Source organism: Tyto alba, unplaced genomic scaffold, assembly GCF_018691265.1.
Source record: "Tyto alba isolate M040663 unplaced genomic scaffold, T.alba_DEE_v4.0 Super-Scaffold_7, whole genome shotgun sequence".
In the NCBI taxonomy this organism is placed as follows: Eukaryota; Metazoa; Chordata; class Aves; order Strigiformes; family Tytonidae; genus Tyto; species Tyto alba.
This window is the reverse complement of record NW_024881328.1, coordinates 40521685-40543385: the sequence shown is the minus strand read 5'-3', so window position 1 is coordinate 40543385 and position 21701 is coordinate 40521685. Positions and strand designations below refer to the sequence as shown.

General features: G+C 55.8%; 2 protein-coding genes across 3 annotated transcripts; both read right to left on the bottom strand.

The window, feature by feature from the left end:
* Nucleotides 1-2458: 2458 nt before the first annotated feature.
* LOC116965807 (interferon lambda-3-like) lies at nucleotides 2459-6577 on the bottom strand. Its single transcript, XM_033010731.2, is given in 7 exon segments — nucleotides 2459-2476; nucleotides 2478-2555; nucleotides 2637-2717; nucleotides 2823-2966; nucleotides 3148-3225; nucleotides 3497-3701; nucleotides 6555-6577. Coding segments are annotated over 7 exon segments (627 nt in total).
* A 1553-nt stretch (nucleotides 6578-8130) lies between these two features.
* Nucleotides 8131-12765, bottom strand: LOC104358456 (putative methyltransferase DDB_G0268948). 2 transcript variants are annotated; one of them, XM_033010729.2, is made up of 7 exons: nucleotides 12662-12765; nucleotides 11420-11548; nucleotides 10988-11148; nucleotides 10482-10695; nucleotides 9730-9830; nucleotides 8911-9048; nucleotides 8131-8359 (listed from the first exon to the last, which is right to left on the bottom strand). In XM_033010729.2, the coding sequence occupies exons 2-7, from the start codon at nucleotides 11528-11530 to the stop codon at nucleotides 8269-8271; spliced, it is 816 nt and encodes a 271-aa protein (XP_032866620.1). In that variant the 5' UTR covers nucleotides 11531-11548; nucleotides 12662-12765; the 3' UTR covers nucleotides 8131-8268. The 2 variants fall into 2 exon arrangements, with proteins under 2 accessions (XP_032866620.1, XP_032866618.1); XM_033010727.2 differs by lacking the exon at nucleotides 12662-12765 and adding an exon at nucleotides 12170-12641.
* Nucleotides 12766-21701: the final 8936 nt, after the last annotated feature.

The following is a 21701-nucleotide window of genomic DNA, read 5'->3' as shown; positions in this document are numbered from 1 at the left end:
CCAGCACCCCGAGGAGCCTGGCCACCCCGTCGCTGAAGCCTGGCCCACCTGGCAAAGGAACAAAAATAGTCACCCTGGATTTAATCTGCAGCGAGCTTGCTTTGCATGGGAGATACCGGGAGGTTAACCCGCCAAAGGCGGCCGTGCAGGGAAGGCATCGGCACGTCTTTTATTTCCTGCCTTGGCAGGATGCATGGGGCGAGGAGCACCGTGATGGAAACGATGCCTCGGGAACTCGGGCGGAGAGATAAAGAGGAACTGCTGTTCCTCTTCCTCGCCTTCCGCTCGGGATCGCTGCCCTGCATCCCGGCCGCTGCCCCGGGGAATGGAGCTGATTTCCTTCCCCGGAGATGGGCGCGCGGGCAGCCCTGCGCCTCCCTCCTGGGTGCAGTGGCATCGCATGCCATTTCACAGCAGCTGCATTTCATGATGACTCGGTAGCTACCTTCATGAGAGCAGGACAATCTATATATTTTGGAGACTGACTAAACACCTTCTGCCCTCATGAGGCTTTCCTATCCAGACCTGTGTATCGTTTGGATATTGCAGCATACCGCTTTTGGCCAGAAATGTTTTAAAAACAACCTCCCCCCTTAGTTGGCCATACGTACAGAGGGATTTCTCGCAAGACTTTCTCACAAGACTTCAAAACCGAGGGGTAAAGCTGTGAGCGGGGCCAGGAGGTGTGGGCGCTGGGACAGATGCTGGCACTGATGGCATCTGCCTTTTCCTGGGAGCGCGTGCCCAGACAGGCAAAGTGCTGCTGCAGCCTCTTGCTTGAGCGATGAGCTCATTTTATCCCAAACCAGGAGTCGATGTGCTGTACCAGACATGCCGTGGGGCTTTGCCTGCCCATCCCTCTCGCTGACCCCACGGCATTTCCCTCGTGGGCGGCTTTTCGTTGCCTTGGGTGTCACTCCGGACATGAGGTGGCAGCAGATGGGTAGCACCTGGGGCATGGCCAGATGATAAACTCTATTAAAGCTCCCCGATTCGCCTGGTGTCCAGCCTCTAGTTTCTCCCTGTCCCAGGGAAGCCGCTCCGTGTATCATGGAAATGCCTCTTGCCCAGGGTTTCTGGTTTCAGGGCGAAGTGCGTTCCCATGCCTGCAGCAGGATGGGCTTCCCTCTCCCCTCGGGGTGTGCTTTCCTCCCCCCTCGAAGTTGATACAGCCCAATTGTGCGGGTGTCTGTGAAACAGAAGGGAAAATAAAGCTTTTCTTCCCTCTCCGTCACCACCAAGGTTTCATTTTGACAGCATCCTTGCAAAGCCTGAGCAGGATGAGCAGGCAGTGCCGGGGACACTCTTCATGGCCGGCGTTGGTGGCTCATGTCCCTTTGCGGGAGGCCGCTGGCAGCTCCGTCCCTGACCCTGCAACCTGGGGAAAGCAGCAACCATGAAATCACCACGGCCCCGTCAGCTCCCCCGCGCTCCTCTCCTTCTTGCCACCCAAACCTGCACCTTTCGGGTCCCCGGGCCTTGCGGTGGTCCCCAGGTTTGGGTGATCGCTCGCACCGAGTGTGGCCATCACACACACACACGCATGGCCACCGTTGCTGGCTGCCCCGCCCCTGGTGACCTGCCTCCAAAGAACCTGAGAAAATGGAGATTGAACAAGGTTTGGGTCCTCTCACGGGTCCTTCCCCTTGTCTTCCCTGCTGGGTGCCTGCCCTCCTCGGCTCCTCGCGCATCCTCACCTCCGGTTTGGTGGTTAAATCATTCAGGGACCTTCTGAGAGCTCCCGGGATGGCTGGATCCGGAGGCCTGCCTGCCCCGTGCGGGGTTGCGAGCATCGTGTTAGGCTCTGGGCTCCTCCAGCTTCGTGCCCTGCCTTGCACCACCCAACACGCGCATCCCTCTTGGAAATACCGGCCCCGAGTGGGCAGGGACAGCCCCGGCTACAACAGCATCCATCTGTCCCCAGAGGCAAACCCCCGGAGGGTGGTCAGGGTGCACCCCCAGACAGTTGGAGAGGAACACGAGTGCCAAAGTTCTGCTAATTTGCAAATGCTCAAAAATGACCTTGACGTCCTCCCTCACCCCACCCAGTAACTCGCTTTTCCATAGGGGTGATGTAGCAAAGCACAGTAAAAACATGTGCTAGCCGCTTGTCCGTTTATGGTATCTATTTTATTTTTCATATTAAATAACATGTAAAAAAATATTTTATACATATATATAAATTTATATAATTTATATCACATATTTTGTAATAAATAGCAAGTACAAAACCAGTTTTCCTTAAAAACAGTCAGTGTTTTGAAGACCAGCAAAACAAAGATACCTAATAAATACACAATAATTTAAAAGACTGTAAAAAAGCACTTGCTCCCTGAGCTCACATAAATAAGAAAAACACTTAAATAGGAAATACAGTCCGGCGAGGCAATATAAAATTGTTTTTTCCCCAGTCCTGGGGGCATCCTTCAGGGCCGAGGAGCACGCGGCGGTGCTGGGGCTAGGTGCAGTGCTCCCGCAGGGGCCGCGCACCGCAGGTCGTTCAGCACTTGGAAGAGGTGGAGGATGGTGGAGGCCTCCAGGCAGCCGTCGCTCTCCTGCGGTGGCGGGGGAGGTTAGCGTTGCAGATGGGGAGCAGCAGGTGAACACCCCGAAAGCCCCTCGCTGGCCGGACTTACCCTTTCCTTGGCCGTCTGCAGCTTCTGCAGCCAGTGCCTCAGTTTCCCTGAGGGCTGATGCGAAGGAGCCTCCCTGGCCACCTGCAAGGGAAGCGGCCGGGTGAGGCCTGGCAATGCCCCGTGGCGCTGCCGCTCCTGCACGGAGCCAAGGAAGGGTTTTTTTTTGGGGGGGGGGGAATCACATACGCAGCCTCGCAGGTCCTCCCGGGCTTGGGCGAGGAAGGCCAGGGGCCGCAGGCGCGTCTCGGCAAACGTGGGGGCAGCGGGGAGCCCCAGCATGGTGGTGGCGAGGTCCAGCTCGGCTTCCACCAGCATCACCCGGTCGGGCACCTGCAGGTGGGAGCATCCCCGTTAGGGACCCAGAGCGCCAGGGCTGGGCTGGGGCTGGGGGACAGGGGGGGTCTCCAAGTCCTGCCCGGGGGTGCGGTTGGAGGTGGGACCAGCTGGCAGGAGGTCCTGGCTGGAGGGGGGGGGGGCGTACCCCCTTTTTACAGCATCGCTTTGCTCTTACCGACAGCTCGCCTGTGTTCCATTTCCGATGGAAGAGCCTGGTGTTGCATTTGCGGTCCGACAGCAGCATGATGTCCTCCTGCAGGCAAAAACCAAGAGAGAGATTGGAAAAAACGGTCACCTTGGCTTTTGGTGATGTGGTGCAACCGTCGTCAGCCTAGAGGGGTTTGAAACCGGGACGAAATTTGGCCCAGCATCCTTCTTGTCCCCAAACTCCCTTGGAAGACATCCTCCTCGTCCTCAGACCGCTGCAGAAAACATCCACCTTCTCACTCAGGGTCTCGAATTTGGCATCCCCTCTGCCTTGCCAGCCCACAGCCCCCCCCGCCCCTGCTGCCCGCGATACTCACAAACTGCTCCTTCATCTTCTGCACAGCCTTCAGCTCGTGGGGCACGAGGAACTGGTACTTGGAGAGGCTGCAGCTCTTCTTCAGGACGTTCGGGGGAAGGCATCGCCGAGGCTGGCCCCCAGCGCCAGCAGCAGGGTGAGGATGAGGTGCAGCATTTTGCTGACGGGAGCCTGATGCTGAGCGGGTTACGATGGGGCGAAGGGGGCTGCGGTGCAAGAAGCCAGAGAGGACGAGGCAGAGTGCTCTGGGCTGCTAAATCCCCGATGTAGAGATGCCCGACGGTGTTGCCACAGGTGGCTCGCTCGGCTGCAGGGCTGCTGGGCTGGTGGCCGGTCCCGAGGAGCTGCTTCGCCTCCTTCGCTGTGGCTGCCTTGTTCCCCATCTTCTCCCTGGCTTTTTATGCTGCCTGCCCGGCCTGATTGCGCTTTCAGATTAGCAGGAAAATCCGTGGCCTGGCGGCTCTGGAAACAGGAAAGCGAAAGCGATGGCAGAGGGAATCCCGCAGCCGCAGGTTCGGCAGGTGTGGGCAGCGCCCGCCTCCTGCTGCCTGCCTCGGCGGGGCACCCAGCACCCCAGGGATGCGGGGAGGGGGGGGTGCTCGGGGTGCTGTCGGCGTGCACCCCCCTCCGAGGGAGCTGAATGGGGAGAAGCTGCAGTCGCGTCGAGCGGCGCAGAGGCGCTGGGAAGTGCGGGGAAGCCTGGGCATGACCCAGCCCGGCACTGCACTAAATTCTGTGGGAGCCCCCTCCCCCCCGCACACAGCCCCCCGGGGACAAGAGGGCTCAGGGCGGCCGGGAGGATTTCGGTGCTTCCTGAGAGGCAGCAGCGGTTCATGCCTCGGTTTCCCCCACAGGAAGCGTAGCACAACAGCCGTGGCAGGGAAGGGTTAAAAGAGCCATATGTGTGTATTGCCCTGAGGGACCAGGCTCCCCACAAAAGCAGGAGCACTTCCACCTAGCGTTTTCTGGGTGGGATGTCGGGTTGTGCAGGGAGGCTGCCAGAGGTGAGCGGAGCTGCCACCCCCACCAGCCGCTGGAGCTGGCTGGGGTTTCTTCCCTGTTTAGCCTGGAAACACAAATATCATGTATTGACATCTCGCCGCTGACAGCTGGAACTGTGCTCCCATTCAGCAAAATCTCTCCTTCCCTCGAGGTAACCTCCTGCCACGTGAAGTCGTCCCCTCTGTGCTTTTGGTTTCATGCAGTAATCAAGCATTAAATATAGCGAGTAATTTTTTATTCAATGCAACTTGTTCACATTCGATACAACTACGAAGTAAAAGCCCAAACCAGCAGAACTACCTGCGTATAACACCAGAGTGAGGCACAGCTCAGCCAGAATAGACAGCACCTTAGCAAAAAAAGCTGATGGGTGTAAAAACAAACGTGGCCCCCGCTGAGGGAGAGGAGGGAGCGGGTGTCCCAGCCCTGGCTGAAACACTTCGGGTCGCAGTGAAGGGGCTGGAGAGCAACGGTGGCTCAAGGTCCCACATGGTGGAGCCCAGCCAGCTCACAGGACAAGCACCACAGGGCGATTCCTCCTCTGGGCTGAAGAACGAGACAGACTGGGGTGTTCTGGCACCCAGGTTGGGATCCCCGGCAGCCGCCAGCGGGGCCGGAGCAAGGTCCTTAGCACCCAGTGACATCCAGCGTCGCGATGGTGCTGTCCAGTGCCTGCTGTGCTGGGGTGTCTGCAGCCCCACGGGCCCAGAGCAGGGCTGGAAGATTGACTTGGAACATTCAGCGATCCACCACAGACCGCTGCCCCAGGCCCCCGCTGAGGGCAGCGCTGGGACACTGCCGGCTGACCCGCCAGGTCCCGGAGCCGCATCACACGCCTGTGGGAGCCAGCTGCCTTGGTTCTTCTTCCCCGCCGCTGTGGCTTTTATTTCCTGGGTGTCACTTGTGGTTGAGGAAGCAAAGGGAAACCTGATCTCTTCGTGCGGGCGAAAGGAGATCCGGAGGCACCAAAGGAAAAGCAAAAGCTGAGCAGGGAAGCCAGGACCATGAGCACAGCCCCCCAGCACGCAGAACTGCTGTGATGAAGGGCTGAAGATCTCCTGGGTGCCTCACTCGCCACCAGCTGCAGCCAAACCCAGGCGTGCCTGGCGGAGCAGCGGCGAGGAATTCTCCCTGACGGGATGTGGCCTTGCCACCCTGGGCATCGGCACAGCGGCAAATATCCTGTGGCGACACCGCGCTCCACCACACCCCGGTCCCCAGCAACGCCTGGCTGCGTTCGGCACAGCTCCTCCAAACCACCACAACGCTGGCTCCTGCCACGACTGCCGAGAGTCCCCCAAAGCCAGCACGGGCTGGGGACACGGCGCCGTGTCCGGTGGGGTCTGCAGAGCACCGGGGACCTGGCACAGTCATTGCTCCAGCCCCGGTGGGTCCCGGCCCTGAGTGCCGGGAGAGCAGCGCAGGTGGCGACAACGGAGCCCCCTCCTTGGATTCACGCAGCCCAGGGGGCTGGAGCCATTTCAGCTTGCTCTCAGCAAGAAATCCTGGGTGCATGGGGGGTCCCGGGCATGGGAAGGAAAGTGAAAACAGGCAGGGCTGCTGGCATCAGCACCGAGTGAGGCAATCACCCCGTGACTCAGTGGTTGCCGCATCGCACAAGTGTGGAAAAGCCTTGGCCACAAGCCATGCTGCTGGAGTGGGTAAGGACAAGCCCATATCTCTCCTTTCTGACCCCTTTTGGAGCTGGCGGGCTCATCCGAGAGGAACTGCCTCCGGCTAAAGTCGCTGGTCTGAGAAGATCGAAAGAACCAAAGCAGCACCCCAAAAAAGCCACCTTTAAAAATAAAAACCCTGGGTGGTGTGCAGGAGCCCTGCCCGCAGCTCAGGTGTGCCGGGGCGGGGGACACCAGGTGGCCTCTGCTTGGAAGCCATCACCAAACCTGTCCCCAGCGGCCCGGGGTGTCAGTGCCACCGAAGCACTGCCAGCCCCGCTACGCACCCCAAAACCCCTTCACCGCCCCCCGGCACACACAAGCTGCAGCAGCCACCACGCTGGCCCGTGACAAGCGCGTTGGTGATGCAATCCCTGGTGTTACGTCACGACCGATGCGCTCACCATCCCGCCAACGCCAGGGAAGGAAGGGCTGTTAATTATTGAGCGGATTGAAACAAGGTGTTTTAAATTTAAAGTGAGGAGGGAAAAAAAACACAAAACAAAACAAAACACAAACCCAAACAAGCACTTTTTTCCCCAGAGCCTTCGCTGTAGGGACACAGGGTGCTCAAAAGGACAAGCCCTGCCAGCCCCAGCCAAGGCAGCCGTACAGGCCACCCGCCTCCGCGTAGCCGTGTTGCCCGGTGCAGTCCCAGCCAGGGAGAGACCTCTAGTGCTCCTTGAGGAGATGACAAGCCACCAGCCTCATCCTCACCCGGCGAGGGAGGGGTTACGGCCGCTCCTCACCCAAATGCAACCTGCACCCCCAGGGCAGCCTCTTCGCCGGTGACCAGCAGCAGGGCTTGATCCAACAGCGCTGCTTGGCGAGGTCTTCTCCCACGTGGTGCCACAGACAGACCAGCCCCACAGCACCAGTGGGCTTTCCTCCACGTTGCTGTCCTCCTGGGATCCCACCACCCACCTGGGAGCCTCCGAGCAGGGGTCAAAGCCTTTGCTCCCCACCCCAGGCAAGCTGCGCCGGCACTCGGTGGCCCCAGTGGAGATGTGCCCAGGGTTAAGGGGGCTCAGGTTCTGCACCCATGGCAGGGCCACCCCCCTGGAGCCCTACAGCTCCAGCCCCTATAAGCCTCCCTCCAGATGCTCTCTCTCTGGGGAAGGCAGCAGAAGAATCACTTCTGCCTTTCTTAATAACTCCTTAACATAAGAGGGTGAGGCCACAGCCCTCCCCGTGGCATCAGGGTAGCCTTCTTGCCAAGGGCAGGAATTACAGGAAAGAGAAAGGTCCCCACAGAGGCTGTGCCTGGACTTAAAATATGTGGAAAGCAAACAGGAGGAGACCCGTGCTGGGCTGTGGTCAGCTTTCAGCCCCACTGCCTCCATCCGCCCCTCCCCAAAACGCAGCCTCTAATCTTCCTTTTGCAGCGTGGGTGTGCGATAGCGGGCTGGGGCCGAGGGGAACACAAACCTGCTCTGAAAAGACTCCCGAGCTGAGCTGAGGGTGAGGGCCGGAGCAGCAGCGCTGGCGCAGCACCGGGCGAGCCGGGGGTGGAGAAGCTGCTGAGAGACTTTGCTGCACTGGGGATGGGGTGATGGAGTGGGCGAGAATAGCCCCTTCCCAGCTTGGCCTTCGAAGACAGTACACAGCTCCTAGCTGAGCCTGGGCAGGGAAAGGGGAAAATGGCCTTTTCTACCCAAAACCCACCCACCTCGTGAAACAGAAGGCCGCTCGGGGCCTCGGTAAGCAGTGCCCATGAAGTGCAGTTATTGCCACCCCAGCAGGTGCTCTGCAGCCTGTCTTGAAAAGAGGAACCACAAGAAACTTTTTTTTTTTTTTTCAGCTTTTAAAATGATGATAGTGTAAGAAATGCAGCAGATTTCTCAGTTGTTATTGCGCTTCTCATCCCCACGTGCAATCCAACCGCCACCAGTCTGAAACTGGACCCTTCCAGTGCTGAGAGGGTGGATGGGAACCCGGAGAGCAGGCATAAACTCCTGTCTGCTTTCCATAAATCAAAATTTTAATTACTGAAATAAGCATCAATCTCCCCAAGAAATGAGAGTGGTTACAAGCAGGGTATTAGAAGGCAACCCACTTTTCCCTTCCCTTCCAACACCAGGTCAGGGGAAGGGTTTCCTCACTGTCCCTTGCACCCCAGCACACAGACGTGCCTCACCCAGAACTCCACCGGGGTTTCCCGAGAAGAAACTCCCATCGTCTCCAACATCCTGAAACAAGAAGCAGAAGAAGGGTCTCGCTCTGCCCAGCCAGCTCCCACCTGACGTGGGGCAACATCAACCACCAGAGACAGGTCTCTTCCACCCAAAGCACAGAGGTCTTGATGCTTCCAACACCCCCACGCAAGGGTTGTTTTGGTCAGTGAGTAGATTAGCAGGCACAGGGATGCCCTCCCTTCCCAGCTTTGCAGCAGGCCCTTGTTTTGGGCCAAAATAGATTGTTTAAGATGCAACTGTCAATATTTTTCCTGCCCTGGGCTAATCAAGAGCAAGGCAAAGAAACTCAAGGTACATCTGACATAAGACTTGGATGGATACAAGAACACCATACAGCTACACGGACTTGAAGTTTAAGTCGACTGACTCAAACTGAGGTCAATCATGCTGTGAGCAGCTGAGGATCTGCATCCATCCACACCTGGGGGACGGAGGGAGCGCGGCACTGCACAGCTCACTTCCAGCTTTGAAGGGGTCTCCGCAAGCTCGCTCTTCGTGACACAGGTCCTCTGTGTCCCGCTTGTTTCCACAAGTGGTTTTCTCACCTCTTTTCAGTCTCTTCGAGAAGGGATTTTGCAGCTTTGGGGTCATTCTTCAAAAAGGCTTGATACGGAGAGGCAGACTCCAAGTAACCAATCACACCAGCAATCGTCATGGGAATTTTGTCAAAGATATCAGTGATTCTAGAAGGGAGACAGGGAGGAAAGGAGCATTGGCAAGTTAAATTTCAAAGGCAGCAGAACAAAGACAACAGATTGAGGTGGTGGTGAACAAAATACCTGACACCAAAGGTCCAACAGATGGAAACAACATCTGACAGTGGCATTCGGTGGGTCGGGAGCTCTAACTGATGCGCTACTGGAGAAGCGGAGATGGTCCCAGGGACCACCTAACGGAGTCTGTGAGTTGACCAGCCCTTGCGCTACAGGCCTCCTCTGCAGAGCCCCTTCCTCTCCAGCAGCGGGACACCAACACCTCTTTGACACCACCACCACGTGCTTTTTGCCTGCGGAGCCAGCCCCTGCCCCGTGCCTTGGTGGGGAGGCAGGCAGGCGCAGGCTCCCTGGAGCTCTGGGGCAGGTTCTTTCTCTCACTCCATTTTTCCCCCCTTCATCCATTAAGTGATCTGCCCAGAAGCCTCAAAATTATCATAAACCACCAGGTGAAAAAAAAAAAAAATCTAACCCAATCCTGCCTTGAGCAGGAAGGGTCCTTACAGCCCTCAGACCACAGTTGCTGGCCCAGCCTAGAGCTGCATTAAATCCAGGGGGAGTGGGAAATGCAACCACACAGCTCTGCCACGATGCAAAGGTATTTACCACCTCTAGCCACTCCTGGTGGCGTGTCGAGGGGTTCCTGCTCACCTCTTTTTGTCTGGAAACGGCAAGGCCTCAAAGATCTCTTTGTAGTCTTCCAAGACAAGTTTTAGTCTATTATGCGAGTATTTTAAAAGCAGGTCCCAGGTCTGTAAAGACAGTGTATTAAAAAACAAACACAAAACCACCTGAAGCTCTCGGTTTCAATTTAATTCAGGTTTGCTTGGCCCTAGATCTGATGCATTCATACATGTGCTTTAAAAAAAAAAATACTCCCTGCATTAAAATACACCAAAATCTTGCTTAGTGTCAGGAACTTAAGGATCCTATTTTATTACAGAGATAAGGGTCCTGTCCTCCTCCCTACACTGCTCTTACAGTGGAAAGTCTCCTTTTATTGAGTTGTTAAAACACTCTTTGTCAAGAAACATCACTAAAAAAGCCTCTTTCCAGTTTCTACTTTCCATTCTTTTCACTGCAGTCAGGGCAGCGGGAGAAGTCTTTTTGACGGTACCAGCCCCCCAAATCTGCTCCGCAGCCACACCACAGTCTGCCCTATTACCCCTAACGTCCCTTTTCTCCTCAGCCAGCCAAGCCCCGGCACTGGGTGGGAACCACTAGGCCCCATCTCGGCTTCGTCCCCGTATTTACCCATCCCCATGCCCCATCCTGCAGTGGGAGTCCTCTAGTCATACCCCTCCCCAAGCCCATTGCCCTCCTCTCTGCATTTAAGTGCCACGCATTTCCCCCTGCCCACCCCAGGAGGGGGAAGCCCCGAGGTTGAAATTTCACCCCTCCACCTCTCTGAAGACTTCGGTCAGCTTTTCAGAGCAGCTCCCGTAGCGCAGGCTCATGTCCACGGTGTAGGTGCTGATGACCACGCAACCGCCCGGCTTAACCACCCGGTTGGCTTCTCTCATGAACTTCTCGATATCAAACCAGTGTGCGGCCGTAAATGAAGTCAGGAGGTCCACCGAGGCACCCTCGAAGGGCAGCTCCTCCGCAGGGCACACACTGGAGCGGGAGAAGGAGAACAGGTAGTGTGTAATATGGAAGTTAGGAAGGAGGACATGAAGTCAGTGCAAATATTTTTTTTTTTTTTTTTTAGAGTCAACGATGATCATTTGGGATGCAAGACCACGGCTACTGTAAGCCTAGCACAACGCCCGTTCACACCAAGAATCCCAGCAAACGGGATTTACTTTGGCGCCCGCTGGTTCTTGCGATGGTCACGCTCACAAAACGCCGCCTCTGCGTGAGGAGCCGAGTTTTGCTTTCGGCTGAGCTCTGCTGCCCCGACACTCACAGGTAGGAGACGTTGGGCAGGGAGGGGGTGTCCCTGGCCTCCTGGATCTGGGCTTCGCTGATGTCCGTTCCCACCACCTTCCTGAAGTGCTCCGCCAGGAAGCGGGTGCCTTGCCCAGACCCGCAGCCGACATCTACCACCAGCTCCGCCGGGTTTGCCCTCTGCAAGGAGGAGTGGATGCGTCTCAGCGGGCGGACGGCCGCCCAATTTCTGTGCTTTTACCCCACTCCTCCCCCCCCCAGCATCCACGGAGGAACAGCCTCAGCGTGGCACAACCCACCTAAATGTTCTTCTGTGCCCACGCCTTCCCTGAGCCCTATCGATTTATTCTCCCCCGGAGCACCAAGCAAGGTAACGCTCCCAGCAGGGTAAATACTACTGCCCACAAATACTTTGTCTTTTTTCCAGACAGCCTGCCCACACCCCGCTCACCTTTTCCTGCAGGTAGGCGAGGATGGTGCGCTGCAGCTCTTCGCCCGGCGCAAACCTGTATTTCTGGTAGACAGCCGCGTGCCCTCGCCCCTCGAACATCTGGGTGGCCATGCTTGGGCGACCTGGCACCTGGGCGGGGGCAGCGAGCCGGGTTTGGCCCCGGGGGCTGCAACTCCTCCGGCCTCCTCAGCCTGACACCGCCGGCACTGAGAGCCCCCGGTTCCCGGCGGGGCCCGCGAGGCTCCGCCCAGGGAGCGTGAACCCGCTCTCCAAGTATCCCTCCCACGGGTGTAAGCTAATCGCGGAAGCACACCAGCAGCCTCTGAGGAGGAGAAGCTTTCTAGGCTTTTTAAACCCTTCTTCTCCTTTTGCTTTCCCCACCCACCTGGGCGTCTTCTGAAATAAATCACCATTACAGCAGGAGTATCTGCGAATTTGGGGGGGGGGGGACTGAGCAGAGCATCAGTGAAACAAACAGCAGAAGAGTTTGTTTGGTTGTGGTTTTTTTAAGGAAATCTGTTTTAGTAGTAACAACACAGTCGCAATGTTTTCTGAACCTTTTTTTTTTTTTTTTTTTTTGGTCCCTTCGTGCCCCGGAAACGCTCCAAAGTCTCTTTTCAATCCAGAGCCTCATTAAACCCGTCACGCAGAACCACAGGCGGAGGCGAGCCCGGCCTCACCGCGGGGCCCCTCAGGCCACCCAAAGCCGCTGTCACAGCTACAGCCCCCAGCAGCCCCCCCCCCACTTACCCGGCAGCTGAACCCCTCCATTCGCTGTCAACCAGCCGGTCCCTGCGCCCACCGGCCGCCGCTCGCCCATCGCGCCGTGTCCCGTTTCCCTCGGTTGGCCGAGCAGGCACCGACCCAGCGCGGGCTCGGTGGCCGTGACACCAGGACCCCAAGAGCCTGCCAGGAGGACTCCCTCCTGCTTTTCTTTTTTTTTTTTTTTTGGGGGTGGGCAACCGCGGCGCCTCGCCCCGCCGACGGAACGAGGGGACGCAACGACAGTGAGTTTCTCGAGCTGATCTCCCACGTCAGGCAAGAAACGGTTATTGCAGCTCGTGACGCAAGGAGAGAGGCTGAGCAGCTGCGTAGCTCAGCCAGCTCAGGGCTGGATACTCCCAGCCGGGGAGCGGCAGCCGCGCCAAAGCCCTTTTTTTGGAGGGGATTCCCCCCCCAGGCGCTTGCCATGTGCTCGGAGAAGCCTTCTCCCCCCACCCCCGCTTGCACCCCTCCTCTTACCGCCTGCTGCTCCCGCCGCCGGCAGCTCCCAGCACCTCCCCCTTGGGAGCTCCGGGACAAAGCGGGCGGGGAGGCACCGCCCCCGGCCCGCCCCGGCTACTCCCCCCGCAAACACACACCCCCACACCCCCACACACACCCCCACACACACCCACACCCACACACCCCCACACACACACACCCTCCGCAAAAGGGCGGGCGGCTTCCAGGGCCCCCAACCCCCCGAGATCCTGGAGCCAGAGAGCTCAGCCTTCACCTTTCACGCAGCTTCGGTGGCTGTTAATTAAAGACAGCTTTCGCAGTGCCCAAGAACCTGGGGGGGGGGGTGTCTCTTGGCAGCCCCGCACACCCCCAGAGTGAAAGCCAGGAGGTTGCGGCGAAGTAGCAGGGGAACGGGATTCAAACGCTTCAGGCACCCAAACCCACACTCAGAGGGGTCTGGCTGTGCTGAAACCCCCTCCTGTTAGCCTGCAGAAAGAGAAGAAGAAGAAAAAAAAAAAAACAGCACCAACTTTAAGAGCACAGAGCACTGGTACTTAAGGACTAGGCAAAGCCTTTCTCCCCCTCCCCACCCCAATTTGGGACAGGATTTTACCCCTTTGCACACTGGATTAATTAATGCTAATTACATAGAGCTGAAGGCAGCGGGCCGAGGTTCACCTGACGCAAATTCACTTCGGTTTGTATCTTTCACGGGGCTTGTGGACCTCTGCTAATTAGCACAGCCTTTAAGCCCCTCCTAATTTGAAGAGACCTCTGCTAATTAGCACAGCCTTTAAGCCCCTCCTAATTTGAAGAGAAATCCGTGGAGCCTATCCAGGGGCTGACGAGGGAGGCCACCTTGAAGCAGTTTGCTGAATCAAAGTGTGGGTTGGAGTTACTGAGCTTGTGTCCCGCGTATTTCATTCGGGTCACCTGCTGCTTAATTTGGCCCTGGGGGTGCGTCTCTGCACAGGGGGGAAAATACAGCACAGGCACTAAAGGCTTTTCGTAACGCGTAGTGTGGCAAGAGTCTGGCCTCTTCGGGGTTTAGATGCCTGAATTTTGCGTGTGCTTTGCTGAGAGCGTGACTGCATACGGGAAGGGATGATGTCCCGGGCTTCGGTCACCTGCCCTCTTCCAAACTCTGAGGTCCCCATAGCACGGGCTGCTCTCATGGGCGACCTACGGATGGTATTTAACCGGTTATCCTCTGGCTACAGCTGAGACCAAACGCCTCCAGTAAAACACAACGTGAGCCAGGCAGGGGCTGCAAATGGGACTAGTCCTTTTCTAAGCTCCCCCAGCCTTTGGCACGCTGGATTCACTTGCCTTTCTCTCCCTACCCCAACTCTAGACCTATTTATATTCCCCAAGTGACAGCTAATCTCCCACGGCCCTGCACCGTGCAGCAATAAATTGGTCTCCTTGACCTTTGGATCGCTGAGCCTTAGCCCAAATGTGAGTTATACTCCAGTCACAGAAAATTAGTGTCCATCATCCCTGCCACAGGCTTTAAGGAATACCAGAGCACCCTGGGGTCTTCTCAACCTGTTCCCCAAACTTACAGGCCTTGTGGATTTAAATTATATAGCGGGGTTCTGAATGAATAGACCTCCAAAAAAAAAGAGCCCAAATGAGACTCCCGTCAGTCTTCCCGAGTCACTTGTTGGTGTTTTTCACCAACAACTTTGCAGTGCTGAAATGTCTCATCTTGATATGGAAAGAGCCATTTTGTTTCTACTATCGTGGTTCATTTCATTGCACATCAGTAAATACTATACTGAATTCTTTTTCTCGGTGTAATGACTTGACATCCAAGGGAAACAGCACTGCCTCGTGAAACCAAAACATCTGACAGCATCTTAGCCAGATGCTTTGGTATTTCTGAAGATTTCCTTTCCCCTCTGTCATGGTTTAAACCTGGCCGGCAGCCAAACACCCGGCAGCCACTCGCTCACCCCCGGGGAACGGGGGAGAGCGTTGGAGGGGTCAGTGTAAGGAGACTGGTAGGTTGAGATAAAAGCAATTTAATAATTGAAATAAAAGAAATTAATAATGATGAAAATAATAGAAAATAGAAACGAGTAACTTGCAATGCGACTGCTCACCACGCACTGACCGATGACCAGCCCATTCCCGGCTAGCGATCTCAGGGAAGAGAGAATCCTGAAACCACAATCCTGGGAGCCGGAGCGAGCTTCCCCCTCCGCCCTTATCTGTACACTGAGCATGACGTGAGATGATACGGAATAACCCACTGGCCAGTTTGGGTCCGTTGTTTTGGCTGTGCTCCCCCCCCCTCCCCCCAGCTTCTTGTGCACCTGAGCACGAGCAGGGCATGGGAAGTTGAAAAGTCCTTGATTTCTTAGCAACAACTAAAACCACTAGTGCATTATCAACATTCTTCTCATATCAAATCCCATACCGAACCCAAAACACAGCACTATTCTAGCTACTAAGAAAGAATGGGAAAAAAAAATAATTAATTCTATTCCCTGCTGAAACCAGGACACCCTCCTACTTTGTTTTGGTGCCGGTGGGGAAGATCTGCTCCATTTTATCCAGAATACAAATGTCACTCTCGGAGCAATCCTGGCTCTATAATTACATTCACGCCATCCCCAGCAATAACTTTCTGACAGAAAAATCTTTCCTAATTTCAGCTGGAGAACTCATAAGTGGCTTATTTTCCTGCAGCTACAAAACTCATAAACACCTTCTAATTAATTACACCTATTTCTCAAATGGAAAACGCCTTCTCATTTACTGTCTCTGTGACTGTATTTTAAGCCCAGCCACCACAACTCTGGGCCCTTTGGTTTTCTACCTGGGTGGCTTTAAAAATCATAAGGAGTTTTCTCTTTTCCTTAACGATGTGCCATTCCCCCTCCTTCCACCCTCCCTCTCTGCGATGAAGTCAGTGTCCCACTCACCTCCAGGTCACACCACTCCTACTCCAGCCTCTGCCTGTAGGATCCTGCCCACAGAGCTCAAATGCTGCCAGATACACCGAGCTGCATCTTTTGGAGGGTCTCCCAGTTTTAGAGGCTCTGAGTACTAAAGCAATTACAAAATACCTTGATCAGGGCGTTCAATTCTCCACCTTCTCTGTGGATAATCCCCCACCCGGGAAACACTCCAGGTCGCCTTCCCACACCTACCCAGAGGAATTTGAGGGAAAACCTCCGCTCTGGCCGGCTGCATCCTCATGAGGGAATTTTGTCGTGGTTGCTGCTAGGTGCGGGGGGAGAGGGGCAGCACTTCACCACATCCTGCTAAACTCAAGGTGCCGAGATGATGCATGGCACCTGAAGGAGTTGGGGATACTCATAGTTTTCTCGTTCCCCTCCTTTCCTTGGGCTGGACGTCTCTGCCCGCTGCTGCTGGCAGCCGTGTAGAGGTGAAGCTGCAAGATTTGGCCTCTCGAAGATGAAGCGAGTCCTGAATCCTCTTTCCCTGGTAGCGGAGGTGCCCCTTTGGCCAGGTCTTTGAACACAGACCTTAAAATTGCAGCAATTCTGTAGCCCGCAGCCAAGTCAGGGGCTTGCTGCTTGTAATTCAGCACCACCACTGCATGCTGCCCCTGCCCGTCAGAGGAAGGTGAAGGAGGGGACCTTCAGATCTGGGCAAAGCAGTGCAGCCTTGATTTTAGAGATTTGGATTTTTAGAGATTTAGAGATTTGCCACCGGGCAATTCCCCAGGAGCAAGTGGGACAAGCAGGGTCCCAACGCACGTGCTGGCACTACCGTTACTTCTTGTGATGAGCTTCAAAACATTATCCGGGGAAAAGAAATCCAGGCTGAGTGAGTAGGAAGGAACGGCGATGTCCAGAGCCGTATGTCACCCTCAGCACGACCTGTGGCAGAAGCCGAGCCCCGTCCTACACAGCCCTGGCCTTGTGGCACCGAACCCTGCAACCGGATGGAGCTAAAGGGAGGGGAGGCAAGTCGCCCCGTTGCAGCGCTGCAGTTAATTTACAAATTTAATGGCTTTAAATCTCATTTCATCTTCGACTGACTCGGCAGCTCTTTGCTGGACCGTGCTGGAGGGAGGATGCCCAGAGGGGGGGCAGGAAGGGCGAACAGAGGCCGTGGGAGGGCTGGATGCACTGGGGTCAACCTCCCCATCACCAGGATACTGACCCAGGATGGGGCTGACACCGTCCTCCTTCTGACCCGACAGCTCGGGAGACGTGTATTTAGGTGATAACTACACCGAGGAGTCAAAAGAGTCTGTAACCAGCAGGCTCTTGCTCAAATAATCACAGTGTAAACACCTTCACCCCGGGGTGGGTCCTTCTCCACCAGGAAGGTAGCGCTGGTATGAAAACACAAACCGACCACAGCGCCCGAGGGGGAATGGGTGAAACACTCGAGGCACGCGTCTGGCATCACTTCTGTCTCTGTCACCCGGGTTATTTACACTGCGAAGAAGCCAGTGAGATTTCTCTTACCTTGTGAAGAAAATTATTTGCTTTTAAGACCCCAGTAAGACTTCAGCTCTTGGGAGACTTTTCCCCTGTTTATTTGTTCTCTGATGGAAAAGGAACAAGATTTATTATCACAACGGGGAATAAAGGGATTGGAAAATACTTGGTATTTCTACAAGGCTCTTTTTAAACCTAGAGGGCTCAGACTTTAAATTAATGAAGAACATAATTCTCTTGATTTACAAGCGGCGGGGCATGGGATAAAATTTCCATGTAGGGAAGGGAGTTAGTCACAGATCAAGGATGTCTCAGCTGATCGCATGGCTCTGTGTGTTACAGCTGTGCCTCGAGGCCCTGGCTGGGATCGGGACTGTCCCTGCCCAGTCCCTGGCATCTGCAACCCAGAAAAAAATCAGTGCTTGTGTGGAAAGAGAGCCCGGACGACAGAGAGACCCAGTGCATCAACAAGCGAGGGAGAGGGGGAGAAAGGAATCTCTGCAGCAGTGACTCTTCTGGGGAGCGGGCATCCGTCCCCGTGCAAATAAGTGTCGCTGCCAGTTGCCAGATCCTTTTAACAGCAGGCTGGCTATTCTCGTGCTCAAGCACACAAAAGGTTGGAGAAGAAATAAAGGCAGGCGGGGGCAAGCTCGAGGGCAGAGAAGGAAGTCTGCAGAGGGGAGCGCCCTCGACTTTGAAATCCTGCCTCCTCCCTTAGCTCATCCTGCCATAAATCCTTCCCGGTGAACGGCTGATGCACAGCGCGCGGGGGAGCTGAGAGCCCCGGCTGGGAGCAAAGTCCCAGCATTAGCATCTTGCGGAAACAATAAGAAACAAATCCTTCTCCCATCATTTCACCTGTTAATTAAGGAAGATGAGAAGACTAATCGTGGTGCTGACGAATGAAATGAAAGTTAGAGGTCACCTGAGAACCCACGGCAGAGCACGCCGAGCTCCCCTGTTCCCCCGCGCGGGGACTGGCGGCTCCTCCGTGTGCTTCCTGGCTCATCTTACGGCTTTATTTGCCGATGAAAGCAGCAGCACCACCAGCTTATCGTTGTCTCCAATTAATTTGTAACGGTAGAACCACTGATCTCTCGTTACCCGATGGCCTTAAACAGACCCGAACGGCCCCGACTCACCTCGGTGGCACCGCAGCCCGGCGCTGCAGCCCTCGTGGCCAAGCGGGTTCCCGAGGTGCGAAGGTACCAGGTGGTGATTTCGGTGTTTGTGGGCCCAGCCGGTTCCCGGCGGGATGCCAGCAGTCCCGCCAGCTTTGAGGCTGTGGTGGTGCAATTCTCCACACACACACACCCACACCCCCCCCCCCCCCCCCCAGCTCTCCTTGCGGGGCCACTCGGTGCTGAGTGTGGTTCCAACACCCCTCCTGGGTCACACCCCAACCCCAGGGAGGTACGCGCTGCTAATGGCAGGGAACCAGAGAGTCCAGGTGCCCCTTTGACCAGCCCGGCTCCTGCTCTCCCTGTGGCTTGGGAGCGGTAATAGCAGCCCATCACCTCCCCACAGCCTGGGATGTGGTGAAGGAGAACAGTAACAGAATTGCACAGCCGTCAAGTTCTTGTGCGGCTGGTGGGAAACACCAGAATACTTCATTGTTCAAGCCGGGACGGAGTGAAAAGTACCTGATAAAAGTCAATTATCTTGGACCCTCTAAATACAACATGGAGTGAGACCCTCTGAGCTCTCCTGGATCGCAGCGGGCCTGGGACCAGCATCTCCCCTGAGCTGGGACGTCTCTCGGGTACCAAAAACCTTAAGGGATCCGTCCAGTGTCAGAACCAACGGGAGGCCAGTCAACCCACTCGAGTCTCAACCATTGCCCGCTGAGGAACGCCGGCGCCTTGTGAGCAGTCACGCTCAGCTCGAGGAAAGGGAAATTGTAACCTTGAGCTAGCTTCTCTTTCACCCGTTCTACCTGCTCACCGATGGGTTTGGGTATACACGGTTGTTTTCATGAGCGTGGGCACATACATATTCCGCTGGATCCAAATACTTCTGTCTGTCTGTTTGTACAGCTTGTGTTTGTGAATGTGCACGTGTGTACATGTTGGTTTAAGGTACCGCGTGGTAAGTTAGTGTGAATCTTGTCATCTTCGAAGCTGTCGCTATTTTAATTATAACGTATTTTACTGAATTATTTTGTAAACCTTTAAGCTGGTTAATGATTAAGTGCTGCTAGTCATTTATAAATCTTGATTTGCTGCTAAATCATTACCGTGTTAATGCTTTTATCCACGACAGTGGCGCTGTCGGCTTTTACTGCTGAAACTCATTGCCATCCACAGCTCCCAATGCAGTAACGTGGAGAGAGGGCTGGACCTGGGTGGGATGAAGCAGCCCCCCCCATATTTTGGCAGCCGGGTTTCTCCTCTCCTCATTAGAAATGTTTATTTTTAGATGCTTGGGAGCAAATAAGAGTCAGAGAGAAACAGAGGACTCTTGGGCTCCAATGCTTTTGGGAGAGCGTCAGATGTGACGACTAAGGTTAGACACCTTGGAGAGGCCTTCTGCAATAGCTGAGAAGCACCACGTGCCTCCACCTTCAGCTTCAGCCCCTGCGTTTCAGGTGCCCGGAGGTTTCCCACCTCCTGCCTCCTCTGGTGGCTACAGAACCGGAGAGGGGAGGCGAGCCCGTGGGGAAGCCACGGCTGATGCTGCCTGCGTCTGTGTGTGGTGGTTGCAGTGCCCGTGCAGTTTAGCTGACTTCTCCTAAATGTGCTCTGGCTGAATTGCCCCTTGTGCCCCCGGCTGCTTCTGCACCCTGGCAGGGGGCTGTGAGCCTCCGCACTCGACCCCCTCCTCCGTGTGGAATAACCATCAGGAATAAACCTCACCAGGCCTGGATTCGGATGCTACGGAGTCCCCGAGCCGAGTACTTTCCTTTAGGGCATTTTGCGGCGCTGTTACGAAATGGTTGTGCCTTGTCTAGCACAGAGCTTTGCTTTCCAGGGACTTTGGGCATCCAAAGGGCCATAAATTCACTGATGATGAATTAACAAGCCCTGGAATTAAAAAGAGAGAGAGAAGCGTGAGTGCAAATTGATTTTATTTCACCTTTCCTTGTGCGCATGTGCTGGGCATGAGGACATAGTACATTATGTTATTATGTCTGCTGGGATAGGCAGAAAATTCAGTGGTGTCAGGAAGCTGTTGTACTAAAATTAAATGACTCTTTGGGATGTGCGCGGCCAACCACGCTTAAAGCGATTGCTTTGGGGACTGGCTGGTGCTTGACGGTCCGTTCTGAAACGCAATCAAACTCGTGATAATTAAATGAGATCCCGGACCATCTTAATTCAGTGTTTAAGCTTTTTTCTTCTTCCTTGGGATCCAACTCAGGCATATGATAGGAATATTCATTGTAAGAAAGGGAGAAATAAAGGGGAAAGGGGCAATCTTTTAGGCTCTTCTCTCCTTCCTCCAAAACCCCTGTGCCAGGAGACAGCTGAGGCCATCACCCCCTGCTCGTTTCCCATTGCAGTTCCCAGGATCACAGCCCTGTGTCCCAAAAGCCGGGCGGGAACGAGCCTGGAGGCGTAGCCGTGCGGAGGTTTGGAAAGGGGGGGTTTCTGTTTTCTGGCCATGCTGTGATGGCTAGTGGTGGCCCGTTTCAGCCGGGGCCCTTGTGCCTTGGCTGAAACGGGCCTTGAGGAGGGTGCAGGAGGATGCAGGGGGGTGTAAAAGGGTGCAAGGGGGAGGCAGGAGAGTATGGGAAGATGCAAGAGTGGGCAGGAAGGTGCAGGAGGGTGCAGGAGGGCACAGTGGGGTGCAAGAGGGTGCAGGGGGGCGCAGGAGGATGCAGAGGGGCAGAAGAGGGTGCGGGAGGGTGTGTGAGGGTGCAGGAGGGAGCAGAAAGGCAGAGGAGGGTGCAGGATGGTTTAAGGGGGTACAGGGGGGAGCAGGAGGGTGCAGGAGAGTGTGTGAGGATGCAAGAGGGTGCAGGAGGGCACAGAAGGGTGCAGGATGGTTTAGGGGGGTAAAAGGGGGAGCAGAAGGGCGCAGGATAGTGTGTGAGGATGCGAGAGGGTACAGGAGAGTGTGGGAGGGTGCAATAGGATGCAAGAGGGCAGAAGAGGGTACAGTGGGGTGCCAGAGGGTGCAGGAGGGCACAGGAGGGTGCAGGATGGTTTAGGGAGGTACAGGAGAGTGTGTGAGGATGCAAGAGGGTGCAGGATGGTTTAGGGGGGTAAAAGGGGGAGCAGAAGGGCGCAGGATAGCGTGTGAGGATGCGAGAGGGTACAGGAGGGTGTGGGAGGGTGCAATAGGATGCAAGAGGGCAGAAGAGGGTACAGTGGGGTGCAAGAGGGTGCAGGAGGGAGCAGGATGGTTTAGGGGGGTACAAGAAGGTGCAGGAGAGGGTGTGAAGATGCAAGAGGGTGCAAGAGCGTGCGGGGGAGTGCAGAAGGGCGCAGGATGGTTTAGGGGGGGGGTGGGTTGCAGGGGGGAGCGGGAGGGCTGCAGGCGAGCGTGTGAGGATGCAAGAGGGCGCAGGGGGCCTGGGCCTGAACTCAACCCGCCGTGGGAGCGGCTGGTGCTGGCGGGGCCGGGGCAGGAGGCGGGGCCGAGGCCGGGGGCGTGGCCGGGGCCGGGGGCGTGGCCGTGGGCGGGGC